We start from the raw sequence: 20,148 nt of genomic DNA on the forward strand, positions 1-20,148 counted from the left end.
GTTTAGCAGTTTGCAAGGTCGGGTTTCTTTCCATTCTTTGGTCCGCAGGGTTACCTCTTTTTGTCCAGCGCACAGTGGCCCGAACCATCGTTTTGCAGGAGATTATTGGCAAGGGTCGGTTTGGGGAAGTGTGGCGTGGCCGCTGGAGGGGTGGTGACGTGGCTGTGAAGATTTTCTCTTCTCGCGAAGAGCGGTCTTGGTTCCGGGAAGCGGAGATATACCAGACAGTCATGCTGCGCCACGAGAACATCCTTGGATTCATTGCTGCTGACAACAAAGGTAAAGGCTGGGCTTGGGAACGGTGTCCCCAAAGTGGCAGCATTCCCAGATGGAGGATGGCTGGGGAAGGTGCCCAGCTGTGGGACACACAGCTCTGTTTGCCTTCATCGTTGTTACCTGCAGAAATGGGACCTGAACACGGTCATGGTTTCCACATTTTTCTTTAGGTGTGGAGCCTTCTGTTTCCTGAAAAGCTTATACAGAAACCCAGGTTATCAAGCAGTGCTATTAAACAGATAAATGCCACTCAGTCCCTCACCTACCTGCTCAGTGTCTTTTTTATCACTCTCCCAGACCTACTTCCGGTGTAGTCCCTGCAAGGGCTCTAGTAAGTTTATTTTGAAAATCACTAGGATGAGGAACTGTGGCCTCAACCCTGCCAGGAAAGGATACCCACGGAAAAGCATGTCCACGAAGTGTCATCTAGTGGCCTTCAGACTCAGTTTTTGGTCTGGCTTGTACCTTAGGCCCCTTTTTTTCTCCTTCCTCTGCCTTTTCTTGCTTTAATTTTTGAGTCTGGCTTGTGTGCCCAGGCACATTCCTATTTTTGAGGACCTCACTGATTAGCAAAGAGGTGAGCACAAATTGGGGGCGAGTCACACCTGAGCTTGATTGAGACGACGGTGGCAAGAGTTGGTCAGGAAGAAAAACCAGCAGGACGGGCACTGTAGACACATGCAGAGGTGAGGAGTAACTTGGGCTGGCAGTGCCACAGCAAAGGATGTGGGTGGAGAGAGGTAGGCAGAGGCCAGATTATGAAGGGCTTTCTGAGAGGATTGTATTTTATTCTGAAGATAGTGGGTAGAAATTGAAATTTCATTCATTAACTCAGTAACATTTATTGACTGCTGTGGGCCAGGACCGCTGCCAGCCACTTGGATCATGACACGTAAGAGCAAGACACGGTCACAGGCCTTGCCCTTACAGACCTGGGGGTGGGGTGGGGAGCAGACGTGCACCTGGAGTGCAGAGAGGATGGCCAGGACGTGACTAGGTTCACATTTTAGAAGAGTCTGGCAGTTGTGACACAGCTTGCTCCTGTGGTGCAGTGAGTTTTAGAAGTTAGCGTCTACAAAGCCTATGGAAGATGCTAAGTATTTGTTTTTTGTTCCCAAAACAATAGCAGACTGCTCATTCCTCACGTTGCTGTGGGGGGTTGTAATGGCCCAGCTGCCCCCAAGCTGAAGAGTCTTGGGCTGGTAAACAAGGCAAGAAGGGGAAGAGAGTTATTTACTCCCTCTGAGTAAGCTGTTCCTTTTTAAAACAGCATCACCTTTTGATAAAATTGGAATCTTCCATATATCTTAAAGGATCAAAACATGTTATTGACTGTTTTGATAAACATGATAAATAAGTTAAAATGGAAGCCGTTTAACTTACCTGCAGGGTCGTCAGGACTTTGCGGCTGGTGAGAATGTGAGAAGCAGTGTGCTGGGTGGGTCCCTTGTTTGTGATAAGAGAAGCCAAGATTTGTGTGTTTCCAGGACCACTCCCTTTACTGACTCTGGCCGCGCCCACATTAGGGCCAGGGAAGGAGAAAAACCAGACTCCTTCGTTCTTGCCTTTAAAACATGATATATGTAGTCGTATACCCTGGAACTAGCACCAGCCTGGGATTTGGGAGATTTCAATCCAATTTCCAGTCTTCCTATCATCAGCAGCATGGCTTAATTAGAGTCCTGCTTTTGGTGTTTTTCTCCCTCCCTCCTTCCTCCTGTCCTCTCCTCCTCACTGCCCCATGTATGAAAGAGAGGAAATCAGGTGTGTGCTGTCCACCTTCCATTGCTCTTCTGAAGGATAAGATGACCTCTCTGGGAATACTTGGAAGTAGGTTATTCATGCGTTGAAAAGCATTTTTTGTCCTGGAATACAATAATGTATAAAGGAGATCTTTCCTGCTCTCACAGAGAGCTCATGGCCTGGTAAGAGCGACAGACTGAAAAGAAACATCACAGATGAGACAGGTGCTGGGGGTGGGCTGTGTTCAAAGGGTCCTGGGACACAGAGGAGGACCTCCAAGGCTTTTCTCCTCGGCGGTAGTGAATGCAGCCCGTCTGGTCCTCACCTGTAGGTGAGCGGGTCTTGTCAGGACCCAAGCAGCACTGCACACAAAGCTGGCGATACCTGTCACTTTCTCTAAGCATATGCTTTCTCTTTCCTGGACACCTCACATTTCAAATTCGGCATAAAAAGGAAGCGCTGTTCGGAATCCTACTGCCCACCTAAAAAACATGGGAGCAGGCCTAAAACAGAAGTGGTGTTCTCCTGTCCTTACTGGAGCCTAAAACTGGTAGACCACTGTAAATGAAATGGCATGGGTGGGGGGTGAGGGCCATCCAGAGGTGTGGAGGGGAGAAATGTGAATTCAGGAGTCTGACCGGATTTTGTGTCGTACACATTCATCCTTTCCAACTTGAACCTTTTTGCTGGTAGTGGTACCTGTTGCAGAACTCATCTGTGGTTCTCTGCAGATAATGGCACCTGGACACAGCTGTGGCTTGTCTCTGACTATCACGAGCACGGCTCCCTGTTCGATTATCTGAACCGGTACACAGTGACCATCGAGGGCATGATCAAGCTGGCCTTGTCTGCTGCTAGTGGGCTGGCGCACCTGCACATGGAGATCGTGGGCACGCAAGGTGAGCGCACCAGCTGCAGCACCGTGAGGAGGGGGAGGCTTCCAAAGGCCGTACCGTCCTGATCTTGTTCCTGGAATTCCATTTCACTGAGGAAGTTGGGACTGGACTTTAGGAACTCTAGTCTAATCTAAAGGAAAGAGATTTGAGCTTTGAGTGAGAACAAGAGGCATCTGCAGGGTGTTCTCTTCACTTCTGTCTTTAGAACTCCCTTGGGAGCTCTAGAATGTCAGTATTGACTAATTTGTCAATTGATGTCCTGACACAGTTGTTTGGTATTAAGGAGTAGTATCTCAGAAGCTCAAAGTATGCATGTAAAAGAATGCAACTATGAAGCTAGGTGTGGTGGCATGCCCCTGTAGTCCCAGCTACTCAGGAGGCTGAGGCAGGGTGATCGCTTGAGCCCAGGAGTTCAACGCCACAGTGAGCTATGATAGATACTGCACTCCTGTGAATAGACACTGCAGCCTGGGCAACCCAGTAAGACCCCGCCTTTAAAAAATAAAAAAAGAATGGAACTAAAAAGATAAACCAATGCAATAGAAGCATCAGTTTAGTAATTTTAGACATTCCTTGTTGGGGACAGCTGGCTTCTTGGTGGATTAGACACTGGGCTTTACTAATCTAATAAGGTTTTCCTAGAGGAAAAAGACCTAAAGCTTTACTGCCTGTTGACTGTGATGTTGGCTCTTTGGGAGATCCTGGGTCTTGTCACAGTGGCAGGTGTGATCCCTGATGCCTGGTTGATGAGGGCAATAGCTAGCTCTTGCTGGCCATGAAAGAAAACCACCCCTGAAAGTTGGATCCTGTTAGTAGTTTTTGCAGTGCTATCAGTAGTCCTTATCTTTGGGCCTCTTTGATTCTGAGACTAGCCAACACAGCAGCTTGTCTTGGAATTCCTCAGCAGTTCTTTACCTAAGCATATTTGTTCAGGGAAAGTGAGTAGTAGTGGTATTAATAGTAATATTAGCTAATATGCATGTACTTCTAAGGTCTTTACTTACCTACATCAGTGCACTTAATCCTCACAACAGTCCCATGAAGTAAGTACTGTCATTCTGATTTTATAGATGAGAAGACCAAGGCACAAATGAGTTAAGTCATTTTTCTCAGGGTCACTGGGTTAGTGGGAGGCAGAGCCAGGACTCAAACCCACACAAACTGGCTGCAGAGTCTATGCTTTTAACATTTATACTGTCTCTCTTTAAAGATCACTTGTTTTTTCCCTGCTAGGGAAGCCTGGAATTGCTCATCGAGACTTAAAGTCAAAGAACATCCTGGTGAAGAAGAATGGCATGTGCGCCATCGCAGACCTGGGCCTGGCTGTCCGTCATGATGCGGTCACTGACACCATCGACATTGCCCCAAATCAGAGGGTGGGGACCAAACGGTAGGAAGCCTGGGCTTCTGCCCTTGCTCAGCAGCTTGTGCTGAGTGTCCCATGTGTACCCTTTCCCATATGTGCAGGAGAAGGAGGTATAGAAAAGGGAGGTGAGGACCTCGTCCTCACCCCGCTGAGGGTTCAGTTGAACACCCACTCTCCACACCGGAAAGCTGCACAGTCCCATCTAACAGATACAAGTGCCACGAACACAGCTCCATAAAATTTATAGGTGTTGGGGGTATTTGGTGGATGAAGGGGAGAAGGAGACTCTGGAGCAGGATTTAGAAGGGTGGTAGGCACCAGGCTTGGCAGGAGGAAGAGGGAAAATATCGCGGTCCACAGGGGCAGCTTGTGCAGAGAGCACTGAAGGAGGCAGACAGCGTGTTCTGCCTGGGGGTTGGAGCAGGTTTGCCAAGCTGTAGCAGAGGGAACCGAGCAGGGTGGAGAGATTGGGGCACCTTTAAGGATGATGGGCCTGCTTCTCACGTCATACAGAAGTGAAGTAAGAAGCGAGGACTCGTGATTGCAAATTGACTATGTGAGTTAGAAATGAGACTGCCTTTTAATTGGATGGAAAAGGAGGGATTTGTTTGCTGAACCTAAATGAATTTCATTAAATTGTGCTGCTAGTATTTTTCTTTTCTTTTTTTTTTTTTTTTACCTAAATGGTTGCAGCTACCCAGACCCCAAAGTGGGGCCAGAGGTGGTCCCTGATTTGTTGTGGGGTGGGGTAATTACTACTCAAAGTCACTAAGGATGACACTGAATTAATTTTCACATATACAGGTGCCATTAGCACTGACCTTTCTTTTTCTCTTTCTTCTCTTTCTCTCTATTTAAAAAAAAAAAAAAATTTCCCCCCCACATATCTGGCCAGGCATGGCGGCTCATGCCTGTAATCCCAGCACTTTGGGAGGCCAAGGCCGGAAGATCACTTGAGGCCAGTAGTTTGAGACCAGCCTGGCAACATATTGAGATCCCATATCTACAAAAAATTTTAAAAATTAGCCAGGCATGCTAGTGTGCGCCTGTAATCCTAGCTGCTCAGGAGGCTGAGGCAGGAGGATTGCTTGAGCCTGGAATAGAGTTTGCAGTGAGCTATGATGATACCACTGCACTCCAGCCTGGGTGACAGAGGGAGACCCTGTCTCTTAAAAAAAAAAAAAATTTTTTTCTCCCTATATATCTGCCAAGTCAGGTAAGATAATAAAAGAGGTTCAGAATGAAATTTAAGCTCAACCTATCACGGTGACGACACTCAGTAAAGTGAAAGACCCCAGTACAACCAGATACTGTGTGCTGTTACTGCCCATGTGACCCACAGTACAAGTGCCTCTGCCCAGCATGCTTCAAATAAACAAATCTTGATGGTTAAAAATAGAGATACACATAAGAGTAGTCTGGTCTTGCCAGATCTATGCTGAAGTGTTTAGATTCAAATCTAAAACATGGGACTTTGCAATGAAGAGATGTGCTTACTAACTGCTCCCCAGGTGACTTCATTGGGGTGATGCTCTGTCGCATTCAGAGGGCCCCTGAATCAATACTTTGATTTAAAGAGAGCAATCATCATTTTCTGTGAATGACTCTGTTTGTTTTGCTGTTGCAGATACATGGCCCCTGAAGTACTTGATGAAACCATTAACATGAAACACTTTGACTCCTTTAAATGTGCTGATATCTATGCCCTCGGGCTGGTATATTGGGAGATTGCTCGAAGATGCAATTCTGGAGGTACCTTTCTTTTTTGCCTTCTCTTGCTCCTGCCTCCCAGTTCCAGAGTCCTGGATCACCCGAGGGGCTGGTATTTACTGCCTCCTTACTTTTTACAACCTGTTGGATGTGTGCTGCCAGAGCCTGATCACACACTTACGGTTCTCATCAAAGGAGTGGGACCTTGGAGGCAGCTGTGCTAAGGGCGTGTTTACTCTTCGGACCAGTTTGTGGAATGGTGTTTTTTGTTGTGGCAACCATTCTGACGTCTTATTTGGCTTTTTTTAAAAAAACACGTTGTCTGTATTGTTCCATGGAGGTGGGAAATGCCCTGGTCGCAATAGTAGAGGATTCATGCAGGGCGTCCTTTACATCAGAGGCGGTGTATTCTAGCACACCGGCTCTCAAGCCACTTTCCTGGGGAGCCCTGGTGTTTCATCGCTAAAATAACAGTGATAATTTCTAAGTTTGCAGATATGCATAGAATATTCTGAAAATTAGTTTTTTCCTCCCATAATTAAAAAAAAAATCTTTTTTTTAAAAAAAGTGACATTTTCAACTTCTTATTCATGTCAGAATCTAGTAAAAGATAGTATCACATTTAGCAGAAGATAACTTTTTATCGTCAACTTAGTATATCAGTATTTTATGATAATCTCCAAGTATTCTGCCACATGGTCAAGTTCAAGAACCTCTAGAGCCCTGCCCTCAGCCATTTCTCTCTAATGATAAAGATTCCAAGGCAATGGAAGTGGTTGAATTGAAAAGAACTGGTAAGTCTTCCAGCAGAACCTTTGTGTATTACTACCCTTTTCCATCTATGATATGTCTGGTAAAATCCACATTATGGAGAAAAGGTGCCCAGGCATTACTCATGGAATTGGACCTCTTAAATTTTGATCAGTATATGCAGATAAAACAGATTAAGACAAATCTGGACACATAGGTGAATAAGTTCCTTTCTTCTTTCTCATGACATCCAGAAATTGGGGCTAAGTGTAGAACAATATTAACATTTTTTCACTACCCTGATGATATATATCAATTCCATATATTAGCTAGATTTCTTCTTTAAAGCGAAACTTCCCCTATTTATGTTTTTGGTTTCCAAGATGTATAGTTTGTATAGGAAGGCAAGAAAAATAGTTGATTTTTTCCATTTATTTACCATTTTTCAAAATGATGAAGTCTTCCTAGCATCCTACAAAGGTGACTGAGGTTTTTTTTTTTTTTTTTTTTTTTAGAATTGTTATGAATCAGTGGATTTAAAAATACTTGTTTCCATTGAGGTTATTAGTCTTATTGTTAGGTATTCTTATCTTTGGCCAGTTAGGTTTTCAAGTTGGTGCTTTCTTTTCCCTCTCTTCTTAAAGAGAGAGAGGGTCTTCCTCTGTTACCCAGGCGGAGTGGTGCAGTGGTACAATCATAGGTCAGTGCAGCCTTGAACTCCTGGGCTCAAGCGATCCTCCTTCCTCAGCCTCCTAAGTAGCTAAGACTACAGGCACACACCTGCATACCTGGCTAATTTTTTTAAAAAAATTTTTATAGAGATGGGGTCTCACTAAGTTGCCCAAGCTGGTCTCAAACTCCTGGCCTCAAGCGATTCTCCTGCCTTGGCCTCCCAAAATGCTGGGATTACAAGTGTGAGCCACTACACCCGGCCAAGTTGGTGCCTTTTGACATAATCCCAGTAGTCTTTGATAGTTTCCTGCTTTTTTGATATGATAAAGATGTTCCTGGCTACTCTTGTGTATTTCTTATCCCATACCTACAGTCAACCAACTTCTCCAAGGAGCCCTAGTTTATCTTAATGATGTTTACAGATCTCAGTGTGAATGTTGTCATTGGCTTTTGAATAATCTTCCTTCTGTTGATAACTCAGGTAGATATTTCCTTTTCTCCCAGGAGTCCATGAGGAATATCAGCTGCCATATTATGACTTAGTGCCCTCTGACCCTTCCATTGAAGAAATGCGAAAGGTCGTATGTGACCAGAAGCTACGTCCCAACATCCCCAACTGGTGGCAGAGTTATGAGGTAGGAAGCTTCCCTGCCTCCTGTGGCTCTTCCATCTGCCTGATTCCTCTAGCTTAGAAAAGGGTTTCTTGATAATGGGGTCAGCCTCCAGGGACACCCTGTGAGTGTCAGTTATTATATACTGGCATATGCTACTGTATACTGAGCCCTTTGGGGCTACAGTCCCTTGTCCTGGATACCATGGGGTGCCCTTTGGAATTGACAGCCCAGTAGAAGAAAAAGACTTCATCCCAGGACACAGATAAAGAAAGTGGGCAAACAAGAGACAGAAACAAAAACTGAACTTGAAGCTGTTAGACATATCAAACTAGGAAAATGGCCCTGGAGCCCTGGGGCTGAGCTGAGCTCTGTAGGAGGGCTAGGAAGAGGCTCCTAGACTCAGTGGAGGGGATTGAAAGTCGCACTTAGCAAGAGGACATGCCTGTGAGGGAAGTGGCCTTTCCCAAGACTCAGGAGAAAGGAGCAGGGTGTCATGTGTGACGGGGTTGGGATTAGGGTGGAGAATTTGAATTCAGGAGAGATGGCAGATGAAATGGGAGCGGGTGGATGACATTTGGTGGAAAAAATTGAAATGAGGACAAATTTATGACATAGATTCCTGCTAATCATAGAATTCTGGAGTCTCTGAGTCTTCGGGGGAACAGTGTTTGCCTAGCTAAGTGCACATGGGCCTCCTTTTCACTCGTGGCTGTTTCTCTCTCTCTTTTTTTTTTTCTAGGTTTATTGAAGTATAATTGATAAATTGTAATTGTACAACATGCTGCTTTGATATATGTAGAGAGCGAAATGATTACCACATTGAAGTTAGTTAACACATGTGTCACCTCACCCAGTAGCCTTTGTGTGTGGGGTGAGAGCAGTTAAGATCTGCTCTCTGCAGATTTTAGGTTTACAGCACGGTGTTGACTCGAACCCCAGAACCTATTCATCTGGTAATGACATGGGGAGGGGTTGGCTCTGCTTTTAGAGTATAACCACTAGAGGGCATTTTGCATTTAAGAACAAAATTGCTTAGTACACATTTTGGGGGATGCCTTCTCGTTGCATAATTGAGCAGCATTTTTCAAAGTGTTTTTGAGAACCCTCAGGATAGGGTTTGCTTCAGAGGATGAGAGTGAGGCTGAAAGAGCTGGTCTTTAGCTGTAGCTTTTGCCTCGTCCCTGCACAACCTGTCCTCTGTGGAAAGAAGAGCTGAGGGGAAAGGGAGGTGTACCAAGCATTTCCCTAAGGTTGGTTGGTGGGGGTGGATTCCGCTAGACTCCACGTTGAGGGGGAAGCAGTGGGGAAGTGAGCAAGGGCCTAGGGAGCAGAAGGCTTCTCCGAGGCATTGTTGATGGCCTGTGGGTCTCTCTGTGCAGGCATTACGGGTGATGGGGAAGATGATGCGAGAGTGTTGGTATGCCAATGGTGCGGCCCGCCTGACTGCTCTGCGCATCAAGAAGACCCTCTCACAGCTCAGCGTGCAGGAAGATGTGAAGATCTAACTCTGCTCCCTCTCCCCCATGTGCACCTCTGGGCAGTGAGAACTACATACAGCTGCCACGTTGAGCGTACGATGGAGGCCTACCTCTCGTTTCTGCCCAGCCCTCTGTGGCCAGGAGCCCTGGCCCGTAAGAGGGATAGAGCCCGGGAGACTCGCTCACTCCCATGTTGGGTTTGAGACACAGACATCTTTTCTATTTACCTCCGAAAGGCATGGAGACTCTGAGAGCGAATTGTATGGAGAACTCAATGCCACAACTCAAACTGGTTGTAGTGGGAAGTCCTGCAAAACCCGGTGCATCTGGCGTATGTAGCCAGGAGTGGTGAAAGGGGTGGCCTGGGAGGGGGGGCCGGAGGAGCTGAAGCTGAGGGTTTCCTCCGTGGACCAACCCACAGCACACCAAGTGGCCCAGAGGAACTGGAGTGCAGCCCCCTCACAGGCAGCTCTGAGCCACGCGCTCCCCTCCGCCCCGTGTGGACATGTGGAGGGACTGCCAGTGGAGACAGAATCTGCCGCCTGTCTGTCCAGCGTGTGTGCATGTGCCGAGGTGCGTCCCCCACTGTGCCTGGTTCGTGCCATGCCCTTACACGTGTGTGTGTGTATGTGTGTGTCTGTAGGTGCGCACTTACCTGCTTGAGCTTTCCGTGCATGTGCAGGTCGGGGGTGTGGTTGTCATGCTGTCTGTGCGTGCTGGTGCCTCTGTTCAATAGTGAGAGCATCTAGTGTCCCTGGAGGTCTCTCCCTCCCCTCCCCCTCCCCTCCCCCTCCCCCCAGAGCCCCTCATGCCTCAGTGGTACTCTGTGTCTAGCAGGTTGCTCTGCTCACCCCAGTGTCAACACAGCTCTCCTCCTCCATTTCAGACTGTGGAACCAAAGCTGGCCCAGTTGTCCATGGCAGAAGAGGCTTTTGGGTCAAAATGTGAGGGAGGGGTTGGGGTGGGCAGGGAAGGAATCTCGGCAGAAGTCTTGGTTGTGGTCAGCGTCAGCCACGGGAATGAGCCAGCCCAAGGGTGTCATGCTCAGCACCATGGAGGAAGGGCCAGGAATGTGAAGCCAGGTCTTGGGACTCAGATTGGAATGTCACATCTGTCTTTCACATCCCAGATTGTGGAAACAGCAGTGTATATTTTTGGTGGTGGTGGGTTTGGGGAGGGGAAGGGGAGGGGGTGGGAGGCGTGGGGAGGGGTCTGGGAGGGAGGGAGCATCTGCATGGGTCTTCTACTGGATTACCTGATGGGTGGAGGGAAGAGGAGAGACTGGCATCTACTTCAGGGGCCCTACTAAAGGGAGCAGCCTTCTCAGAACATGTCATTTAACTGAGTGTCATATTTAATGAAGTCTAGAAGCACGGCTGTGGGTGGTGATTTGGTCAGCATATCTTAGGAATATAATAACTTTGAAGCCATAACTTTTAACTGGAGTGGTTTGATTTCTTTTTTTAATTTTATTGGAGGGTTTGGATTTTAACTTTTTTTTAATATTGTTAAGTTTTTGTAAAAGGAAAACCATCTCTATGTGATTACCTCTCAATCTCTTTGTTTTTAAAGAAATCCCTAAAAAAAAAAAAAAAAAACCAAAAAAATCCTCTAATCAAGCGCACATAGCTCAGTCACACTGGAAATGTTTGTCCTTGCTCCTGAGCCCTCCACACTCAGTAGTGAGGTTTCCTCTTTGCCCCGGGGGCTCAGTCTCTTGGGCATTCTGCCTCCACCCCCATTCCCTGAGCGGCTCTTGCTCCAGGGCCCTCGCCTTTTGTGCTTTGTCCAGCTGGTTGCAGCCTCTCCAGGCATTTATTCAACAACTGTGTGCCGAGTGCCTGCTGGGTGCCAGGCACTGCGCCAGGCGCTGGGAATACCGCCTGGAACAGGACAGGCTTGGGTCCTCCTCCCAGAGCACTGAAGAAGGAGCTGATTCAAGTAAGTGGGTGCCTGTCTTGAGACCAGAAAGTTTCATAATTGGTTCTAAGACCCTTTTGAGCCTGGATTTACTGTTCTTACATAAGATCACTGAAGAAAGAGGAACCCCTGCCACCTACTGCAAAGAAGCCAGTGGTGGGCAATGAGGCCTGGGGTTTAGAACCCCAGGTGAGACCCCAAATCACTGCATTCATTCTGAGCCCCCTTCCTGCCCCCAGGGAGGCGCATCATGTATGCAGCCTTAGAGCATCTCTGCCTCCAGCCCAGCAGTTCTCTGCCAAAGCCCGTGGAGGAGGGAGAGCCCTCTCCTGCCTCAGTCTCCCCAGTGCTCCTGCCTCTTCTATTTATTTGCCTGATGTATTGCTTCTTTCCTTGCATTAAAGGAGATTTTCCTCTAACCCTTTGGGCCAATTTACTGGCCACTGACTAACTTTCCTTCAATACCAATTGTGTCATTAGGGGGCCCTTCTTTCCCCCGGCTGACCTCCCACCTGTCCGCCCTGCAGCAGAGCCTTGGTGGGTTATAGGTGATGACGGAACTTAGACTCCTGCCTGGAGTCAAAACTAGCCTCTGGGATCTGCCAACACACGTCCACCCAGCCGCTCCCAAGCCACTAGCCCACTCCCCAGGTGGCCCTTCTGCCCACACCACACAGGTAGTCCAGCTCCTCCACCTCTGGGGAAGATGGAGCAGGTTTGGGGGAAGCTGCTACCCCCACCCTTGCCACTCTTAACACCAAGCAAGAGTGGGGGAGAAACCCAAGCCGTGGTTTTGGCCCCTGAGGCTAACCCTGATCCATAGGGCTACCGGCACCTCTGGATTCTGGATTCACAGACCAAGTCCAAGCCCGTTCTTACGTCGCCACTAAGGCCCCCGAACGGCGTTCTCGGTACTTCTGTTTGTTTTTGTACATTTTATTAGAAAGGACTGTAAAATAGCCACTTAGACACTTTACCTCTTCAGTATGCAAATGTAAATAAATTGTAATATAGGAAATCTTTTGTTTTAATATAAGAATGAGCCTGTCCAATTTCTGCTGTACATTATTAAAAGTTTTATTCACAGAGCTTTCCTGGTGCCATCTGTCTTACATATGTAGAATGACTGCCTAGATTTTATCAGGGGATGGGCAGTTGGGGTTGGGCGCGTGGTTCCAAGGTGGTGTTTCCATGCTCCTGCTGGCCAGGGGCAGATGTTGACACCAGCTGTGGCAGATCACATTCAGCAGAGGTGCTGGTCTGAACATCTTGGGTCTTCCTGAGACTTGCTGTGTGTTTCACAGAGTGGGGGCCTGGTGTTGGGGGAGCAGGAGATACCCAGGCACCCTTGGGCTCTGTCTGAATCTGTCTTTTCAGCATTTTTCTCTATTTACAAAAGAGGGTCTTGCTCCTGGTTCATCACACGCTCTCATGTCTTGGCAGCATGAGCCTCCTCGGTTTTGCTTCCTTTCTCCTAAAATGAAGCATAATCGTGAATTCTGGGGCGCTTAGGTGACTGAGATGGGAGTCTTCAATGGTTACTCTGGTGTTTTCAGTGCATGGGTGAGTGTGAATGTCCTTTAAGCTGAGGGGATCTCAAATAGCCAGTCCCAGAATCACAGTGTCCAGTTTAGATGGGACCCGAAAGGTCCCCCTAGTTCACCCCCATCAGGCGCTTGCCTGCCCTGCGGCGTCCCTGCCAAGTGGCTGTGGCCTCCTGCTCTAGCACTTAGGGGACTACAGCAGACCGTGCTGCTCAGTAGAGAGCTCTTCCTTCTGTAGGACTGGGCAACCTCCATGTGACTTCCACAGAGTTCGCGGAACAGTTATTCTCTCTTCCCTCATAAGGTCCCTTAAAATATTTGAAGGCAGCTGTCATGGTGAATCTTCTGGCAAAGCTCTGAATTTCTTCAGTTATATTAGCAAATACTTATTGAGAACTTAACTGTGTGCTAAGCAATGTGCCAACATTTGCTTTACATATATTAGTTGCTTTCATCCTCGAAACAACCATATGAAGTGGCCATTATTATCTTCTCTGTACGGATTAGGAAACGGAGAATTAGAGAAGTCAGATAAATTGCCCAAGATCACCTACCTTGTGGGTGGAAAAGACCCTGGGTCAAGGATGTTGACCGCAGACCACAGCCCCCTCCCCACCACGCTGCCGTGCCTCATGGGTCCATGTTCACCCAGGCTGGCTGCTCTCTTCTGAGCCTAGCTAGAGCCTGGGGCCAGAAAGGACGCATAACCCTCCCTCTGGGTATTAACTGACCACACAGACTAGAATGATAAGCCTACGGACTGTTCAGAACCCGCAGATCACATCCCAGAACTGCACCTCATCTCCTGGGTTGAGTAAAATCCAGCTACCTTCTCCATCTGGTACATGGGAAGCGGGTATTTTGAACTCAAGTGCAGGACCTTATATGTTTACTAAATTTCACTAGAGAACCTGCCTATTGCTGCAGCCTGTCACGATTTTTAAATCCTGATTATCACCCTGAGTTTTCCATTGTTCTCAACTGTCTTGAGACTCTGTTGGGCTGCAGAAAATCAAGGAACTTACCTCCAGAAGTTTGCTTCAAGTTTGGCATCTATCCCAATTGTCCTTGTGTTCTGGCCATAATTATTCTGTTGACAAAGGTAACAGAGGCCCAAGTAGCTGAATTGTCATCGTGGCTGCTGCAGCTATCTCCCTGTTCATCGGAAGGAAAAGCAAAGTGCTTAGTAGTGAATCTCAACCTAGTTCAAATGAAGGCCCCTTAAAGGCCATCGTGTGAATAATCGGTCATCTTGCCAGGCATGGATCTAAGAGTCACTAGGCTATGGATCACAGGCTTACCTTTCCCATTTTGAAGTCAGAATGGCAACCCTTCCGTGTGCCCTTGAAGGTTACCAACGTGTTTCACCTTTGTAAGGCTTGTGACACAACTGATTCATCTGAATGCTGTATCACTTGGGTTTTTGTTTCACACATCCTAAATTTCTGTCCCTCAGGTCTTATGTCTTCTGACCTTTATCGTCCTGAGAACATGCTTGCTAACCATAACCAAAACAAAATCAGAAGTAGCAGAGTTCAAGAGACTGGCTCAGGAACGTAAGAGGGATGCCCAAGAAAGGCAGGGGAGGGGGGAAGAGCGCTTTGGATCAAGCCAGGAATGGTGTTATTAGGGTTCTCCAGAGAAACAGAACCAATAGAATGTACATAGATTCATTTTCAGGAATTGACTCATGGTTGTGGGGTCTGGCAAGTCGGGAATCTGCAAGGCAAGCCAGCAGGCTAGAGACCCCGGGAAGAATTGATGTTGCAGTCCCGAGTCTGATGGCAGAATCATTCCTCAGGACACCCCAGTCTTTTAAGGCCTTCAGTTGATGGGATGAAATCCACCCACATTATGGAGGGTAATAGGCTTTACTCAGAGTCTGCTGATTTAAATGGTAGTCACATCTAAAACACCTGCACAGCAACAGCTAGACTGGTGTTTGAAAAAACAACTGGACACTAAAGCCTGCAAGTCTTTGGGTATCCCACGGTCAGGGAGGGTGGGATGTAAGGAATATGGAAGGTATCCCTGGGTCCTTCTGAGAATTCTTGGAAGCCAAAATGGGGGCTAAGGGAGTAGGAAGGTTTAAGGAACAATTGGATAGGCTGGGCTCTAATAATTATTTGTTGAGCAACTTTAGTGCATAAAGCAGTAGGCAGAATACAAAGATAGTCCCTTCAAGGAGTTTATAATCTGGGCTGAGCGATTCGGATTTGTACAGAGGTAACAGTAAGGTGGATTTTGGCAAGTCCCAGTACAGAGCAATATGCAAGGTGTGGTGAACCACAGATGAGATGTCTAGGGAAAGAAGGGGTGTGTCCCTGCCCTCCAGGGGCTCCCTATCTGGTGGAATGGGCTACTAAACATAACTACAATGGAAGGAGTTAGGTATTATAACAGGGATGGGGAGAATGCTGTGGGAACACAAGAGAGACAGGAGGTTGGGGCCAAGCGAGGTGACATCTGTTTTGGAGTAGGCATTGGCCTGCTTAGGAGAGGAGGGGGTTCAGGTCAAAAAGAGTGTTGTCATTCAGGGACCACAGATGTTCAGCATGGCTAGAGAGTGTGAGCCAGGGGTGTAACGGGGGAGTCTGTTGGAGCTGTTCACATGCTGAGAAGTCAGCACTTCCTCCTGGGGGCCAGAAATGGCAAGTATGTAGCACCAATGCCATCATTTCCCTGTGACAGCTACCTCAGACTGCGCTAATCTATCAGTAATTTTTCCTCTTGACTTGGTCCCCAAAGTTTTCTCATGATCTACTCACCCCCTAAAGGCCCCCGTCTCTTAATACAATCACACTGGGTGTTTAGTTCCAACATAGGAATTTGGGGAGACACCAACACTAGCAGCGGGTTTTAAGCAGGGAGCGATGTGATCCTGTCTTTGGGGAGGATCACAGTGCTGACGTCACAAGGCAATTGCAGTGGCCGTACAGCAGGAAGAGCTGGGAGGAAGGAGACTGTGGGTAGAACACACAGATTTGGGGCATAATCAGATGTGGACGATGAGAGGGAAAGGGGAGCTGACTTCAGTTTGGGGAGCACGGGTGGATCTCAGCCTGGTGGACTTGCATGTGTTTGGGGGCTGGGGAGGTAGGTGCATGAAGCTGTCCCCTGGGAGAAGGAACCAGGGATGAAGCAACGGAGCAAGTGTGTCCACCAAGAGGGAAGAGATCTGGGGAGTCTGGGGCCCTAAGAGCTGTCATTGTCCATCTTCACTATCTGCACCTGTTCTGAAATGAGGCGGGTAAGATAACACATACCCTATGTCTCATGAGTGGAGTGCAGATACTGCAAGGAAAACTGGAGAGTTAACCTTCCTTCTGCCACACCAACCTGTTCAAGCCAGAGACACCCAGCCTTCCCCGTCCAAGAGGCAAGATGGTCCCTGGCCTCTGGGCAGGACTAGACCCAGAGACCACCCGTATCCAACGCAAATGAACTGCTACATCTACCTTGCCCCTACTCTCAGACTCCTAGCAATGGGTCTTTGGGCTGGGCTGGATCAACCCTGCCGCTGTTCTCCCTCCCCCAGGCCCCAGTACATGCACAGACACCACCCCGTGGAAATTGTTAGGTAACAGGAGCCGTTAAGAACAACCACTCCTTGCCCAGTCAGCTGCCCACCGGCTGTCCATGCCTCCTGCAAGAGGTGATGTCATGCAACTGGGGGCCCAGCCCCTCATTCCTGACAGCCCAGGGAGCCAGCTGAGCCCCAGGCTTTCCCTTCCCACCTCCCCAGCTTAGGAGCAGTGGCAGTACCCAGGGAGGAGCCCCCAGCGAGCTGTTCATCCCTGCCAGTTCCGGGCCCTGAAATAACTATGCTGGAGCTCTGAGACTTGAGTCAGGCTCCTCTGCCTGAGCTGCTACACTCTGGACTCAAATGCCCCGACTTCTGGTGGTACGCTAGAGCCCGGGCAGGCCAGTGGGGCAAGATTCAGCTCTCCTCACTTCTGCCACGGGAGGCTGCTCTTGCGTATCTGGCAAGGGCTTGCCCAAGGGGTGTCGCCTACACCTTGTCTGTCAGTTGGGCCCCCGCTGTCAAGCCCCCAGCCCAGACCAAGCCCCATCCTGAGTGCCTGGAGTCAGGGCAGCTGCAGCAAAAGGAAGCAAACCTGGGAGCTCACTCTCAGGGGGAGAGACTTGCTTGGGAACAAGGTACAGATTGAGTGCAGATGTCTGAGAAGCCGGAACGATGGTTTGTTCAGGGAGGTTTCCCGGAGGGGGAGGTGTCCTGGAATGAAGTCGCAGGCGTGCAGAATGTCTCCCCCACCCCCAAGCTTTAAAGGGTTGCAGGAGATAGGATGAGAAGAACAGATGCTCAAGAGACTCAGGCTTAGGGGGAAGTCGTGGAGAGTTGGAGAAGGCACAGCTTTGGGAGCCTCGTGTATACTGCCTGGGGTGTGAAGGTTACTGCACCTAGAAGGCCCTCCAGCTGTCTGCCTTCTCCCTGCTGATTTTCACCGGCGGCGGCGGCAGCAGCGGTTTCAATCCAAAAACCGACTTCCTAACTGTGACAGGTGTGAGATTCCAGAACTCGGTGACCAAGGTGGAGCTTGGCATCTCAGTTGGGCACAGATCCTCACAGGAGGGCGAGGAACCCTGGGGCATCCGTAAACCGGGCTGGGACTCCAGGTGAAGTCTGGTACCAGCCAGCCTTTCCGTCTGGTTTGGAGATTTTCCACTGAGAGACTCATGGCCACCAGAGGGCATCACCACTCCATGGTGTGGCATCCTGAGCCTCCCTGTCCCCTCCTTGGAGAAATTTGGGAGATTGGGAGGAGGAAGCAGACAGGAGTCTCTGAGCTCTCAGGGAGCTTGCAGCAGCTGAATAAAACAGTCTCTGGAGTCCGGAGAGCTGGGTTCTAGTGGGTCCTAGTGCCTGTTCTGCCACCCTCTTTCCCTCCCTTCAGTTGCCTCTGTTAAATGAGGGCCTGGACCACACAGTACCCTTTCAAGACCATAAGGCCCTCTGTAGCTCTGAAATCCCAGGATTTGAGGAAATCATGTAAAGGGCTTGACAGTGCATTTCCTGGGCCCACCCGTACTGTGGGGTTCTCTAGGGCTCCAGTCCTCTGGCGGTGGCCTCTCCCGTGGTGGCAGGGAGGCAGACTGGCCTGCATAAACGGAGGGGCAGTCTCCGCCTCCATGTCAGCCTGGAGGAGGAAGGGCTCAACAGGGCTGTGAGACACAGGTGCGCTGCCCCACACCTGTGGAGTCCACTTCTCCAGGCTTCAGGCAAGGAGGTGTCCACTAGGTAACTCTCTGGGATAGGCGAGGTGGTTACATCGTCACACAAGAGGCTGTGCAAGACACCCTTTTGATGGGTCTTTTCTGGGATAAGCGCTGGAACGAACAGAATAGAAACCATTGCCTCTCCCATCCCCACCCCCACCACAGATGCCGTCTGTCAGGAGCAGGCAACAGACGGTCCAGGGGTCCATCTGTGCTAATGCTTCACAATAGAGTCCCATGTTTCCCCACTGACACCCCCTCGCCCCTCAGCTGATGGCCACTTGGTGGTGCGGGGTTGGGGGAGGGGGAGGAGGGAGAGGAAGGCACTGAGGAAGCCGGCTCTGGGCTGCCGGCAGTCCCCAGCCCCCCTACCCCCATCCAGCACGCAGCCTGCCATCTGGATTTGTGCGATCACTGAGGGGCGGAAAAGCACCCTTTCCCACCCACACCTCCTGTAGGGGCTGGGGGCCCAGAAGCCTGGGAGTGGGGAAGAGACACAGAGTCAGGGAGACGAGTCAGGGAGACAAGACGGGGAGGCGAGGGGACGGGGAGGCGAGGGGACGGGGACAGACCTGTGAACTGAGATGGGCGGGAGACAGAAAGCCATCCCTGGCCTCCTCAGGTGGACGCGGCCACTTGTCCCTCCGTGCTCCTCATGCCACGTGTCTAACACAGCACATGTACAATGTACCACTCCCTACCAGACCAAGAGCCTCTATGACGCCAGTGCCTCACCAGTATCCGGCACACAGCCGGGCTTAAGTGTTGGATGAATGAAGAACTGAAGGCTGCCTGGGTTTGGATCTCAGCTCTGCCACTGAGTGTCTTAGGGCAAGACCCTCTCTGGGCCTCCATTGCCCCATCTGTAAGGGATGATGATGGCACTTACTTCACAGGGCTGTTATGAAGACCAAGTGCGCTAATACATGTATGTAAAAGCACACCCAGAACAAACAGTGTGCACAGCACACGGTAAATGCTCAATAAATGCTAACTATAAAGGTGTAACACAGATTTGGGGGGACTGGAGAAGGGTACAGAAAGGGACAGTGCATCCCTGGCCTCTGCTTAGTGGCTGATGTTGGGACACGGCGTCCCCAGCTTGTGGTGCTGATGTCCTGTGGTGGCTAGCTGCTCTTTAGACACCAGACGCCGCCTTCCACTTCCTCCTCTCACTTCTTATTCGGGCACCACTGACGACAGAGACTCAGCTGGGCCATCCCCGCCCGTCTCTCCCACAGGCTGGCAGTCATGGTAACAAACATAATGGGGGGATGGTCCCCAAGACAGGGTCAGAGAATGGCTGAGGATCGCCCCCCGAACCCTGAGCACCCACTCAGCTGGGGCTCACCCCCAACCCCACCAGTCAACTCCACAGTAAGGCGCTGCCTGCGGGGAAAGGGGCTCTGAGCCCGGCGTCAGGAGCAGAAGAAAGGGGTAAAGCAGGGACCATTCCAGACCCTCGGAGGGGACAGGCCAGAATTAAGCCTACTGCTTTTAGGATTTCCACCTCTTCTCTTTCCCCTAGATGTGGGAAGGGGAGGCAGCCTCTTTCAGCTCTTTGGGGCAGCTGTGTAAAGGGGAAATCCCGGGCCCTCTCACTCCCGGGGTGGGGGGGGGGGCTTCTGTGCTGTCAGTTCAGGGGCGTCTCCCCCCTCCTCCTTCAGGGACCTCACCCCTCCCGCTGCACAGGCCTGCTGCCTCTCTCCCCTGGCCTAGAGTCTCCTGCAGCCCCCTGGATCTCCTCGAATCCTCCCCTGGAACCCCCAAGCTTCCTTACAATGACCCCTTACTGTGCCCCCCTGCCCCATGAATCCACAACGCGCAAGGCGCCTTCACAGAGCCCCTCCAGGCAACGCCCCTTCACAAACCCCCTCCAGGTATCGCGTAGACACCTGGCCCGCCCGGGATAGCCTCTCCCTCCTCCCCTCCGCGGCTAGG

At 49.8% G+C, this 20,148-nt stretch overlaps 1 protein-coding gene across 10 annotated transcripts in view; it reads left to right on the forward strand.

Moving 5' to 3' along the window:
• ACVR1B (activin A receptor type 1B) overlaps positions 1-12,513 on the forward strand; it is a 38,905-nt gene extending 26,392 nt beyond the window's left edge. For 2 of the 10 annotated variants that reach the window (XM_069490967.1, XM_069490970.1), the window contains 6 exons: positions 49-279; positions 2,751-2,918; positions 4,149-4,305; positions 5,909-6,033; positions 7,918-8,048; positions 9,407-12,513. In XM_069490967.1, the coding sequence (XP_069347068.1) occupies positions 49-279; positions 2,751-2,918; positions 4,149-4,305; positions 5,909-6,033; positions 7,918-8,048; positions 9,407-9,532 (938 nt within the window). In that variant the 3' untranslated portion in view covers positions 9,533-12,513. The remainder of the gene's footprint in view (positions 1-48; positions 280-2,750; positions 2,919-4,148; positions 4,306-5,908; positions 6,034-7,917; positions 8,049-9,406) is intronic. The other 8 variants (XM_069490969.1, XM_069490968.1, XM_069490971.1 and 5 more) reach the window with 8 other exon arrangements.
• Positions 12,514-20,148: the final 7,635 nt, after the last annotated feature.

The sequence above is a fragment of the Eulemur rufifrons genome, chromosome 16 (genome assembly GCF_041146395.1).
Source record: "Eulemur rufifrons isolate Redbay chromosome 16, OSU_ERuf_1, whole genome shotgun sequence".
Classification (NCBI taxonomy): Eukaryota; Metazoa; Chordata; class Mammalia; order Primates; family Lemuridae; genus Eulemur; species Eulemur rufifrons.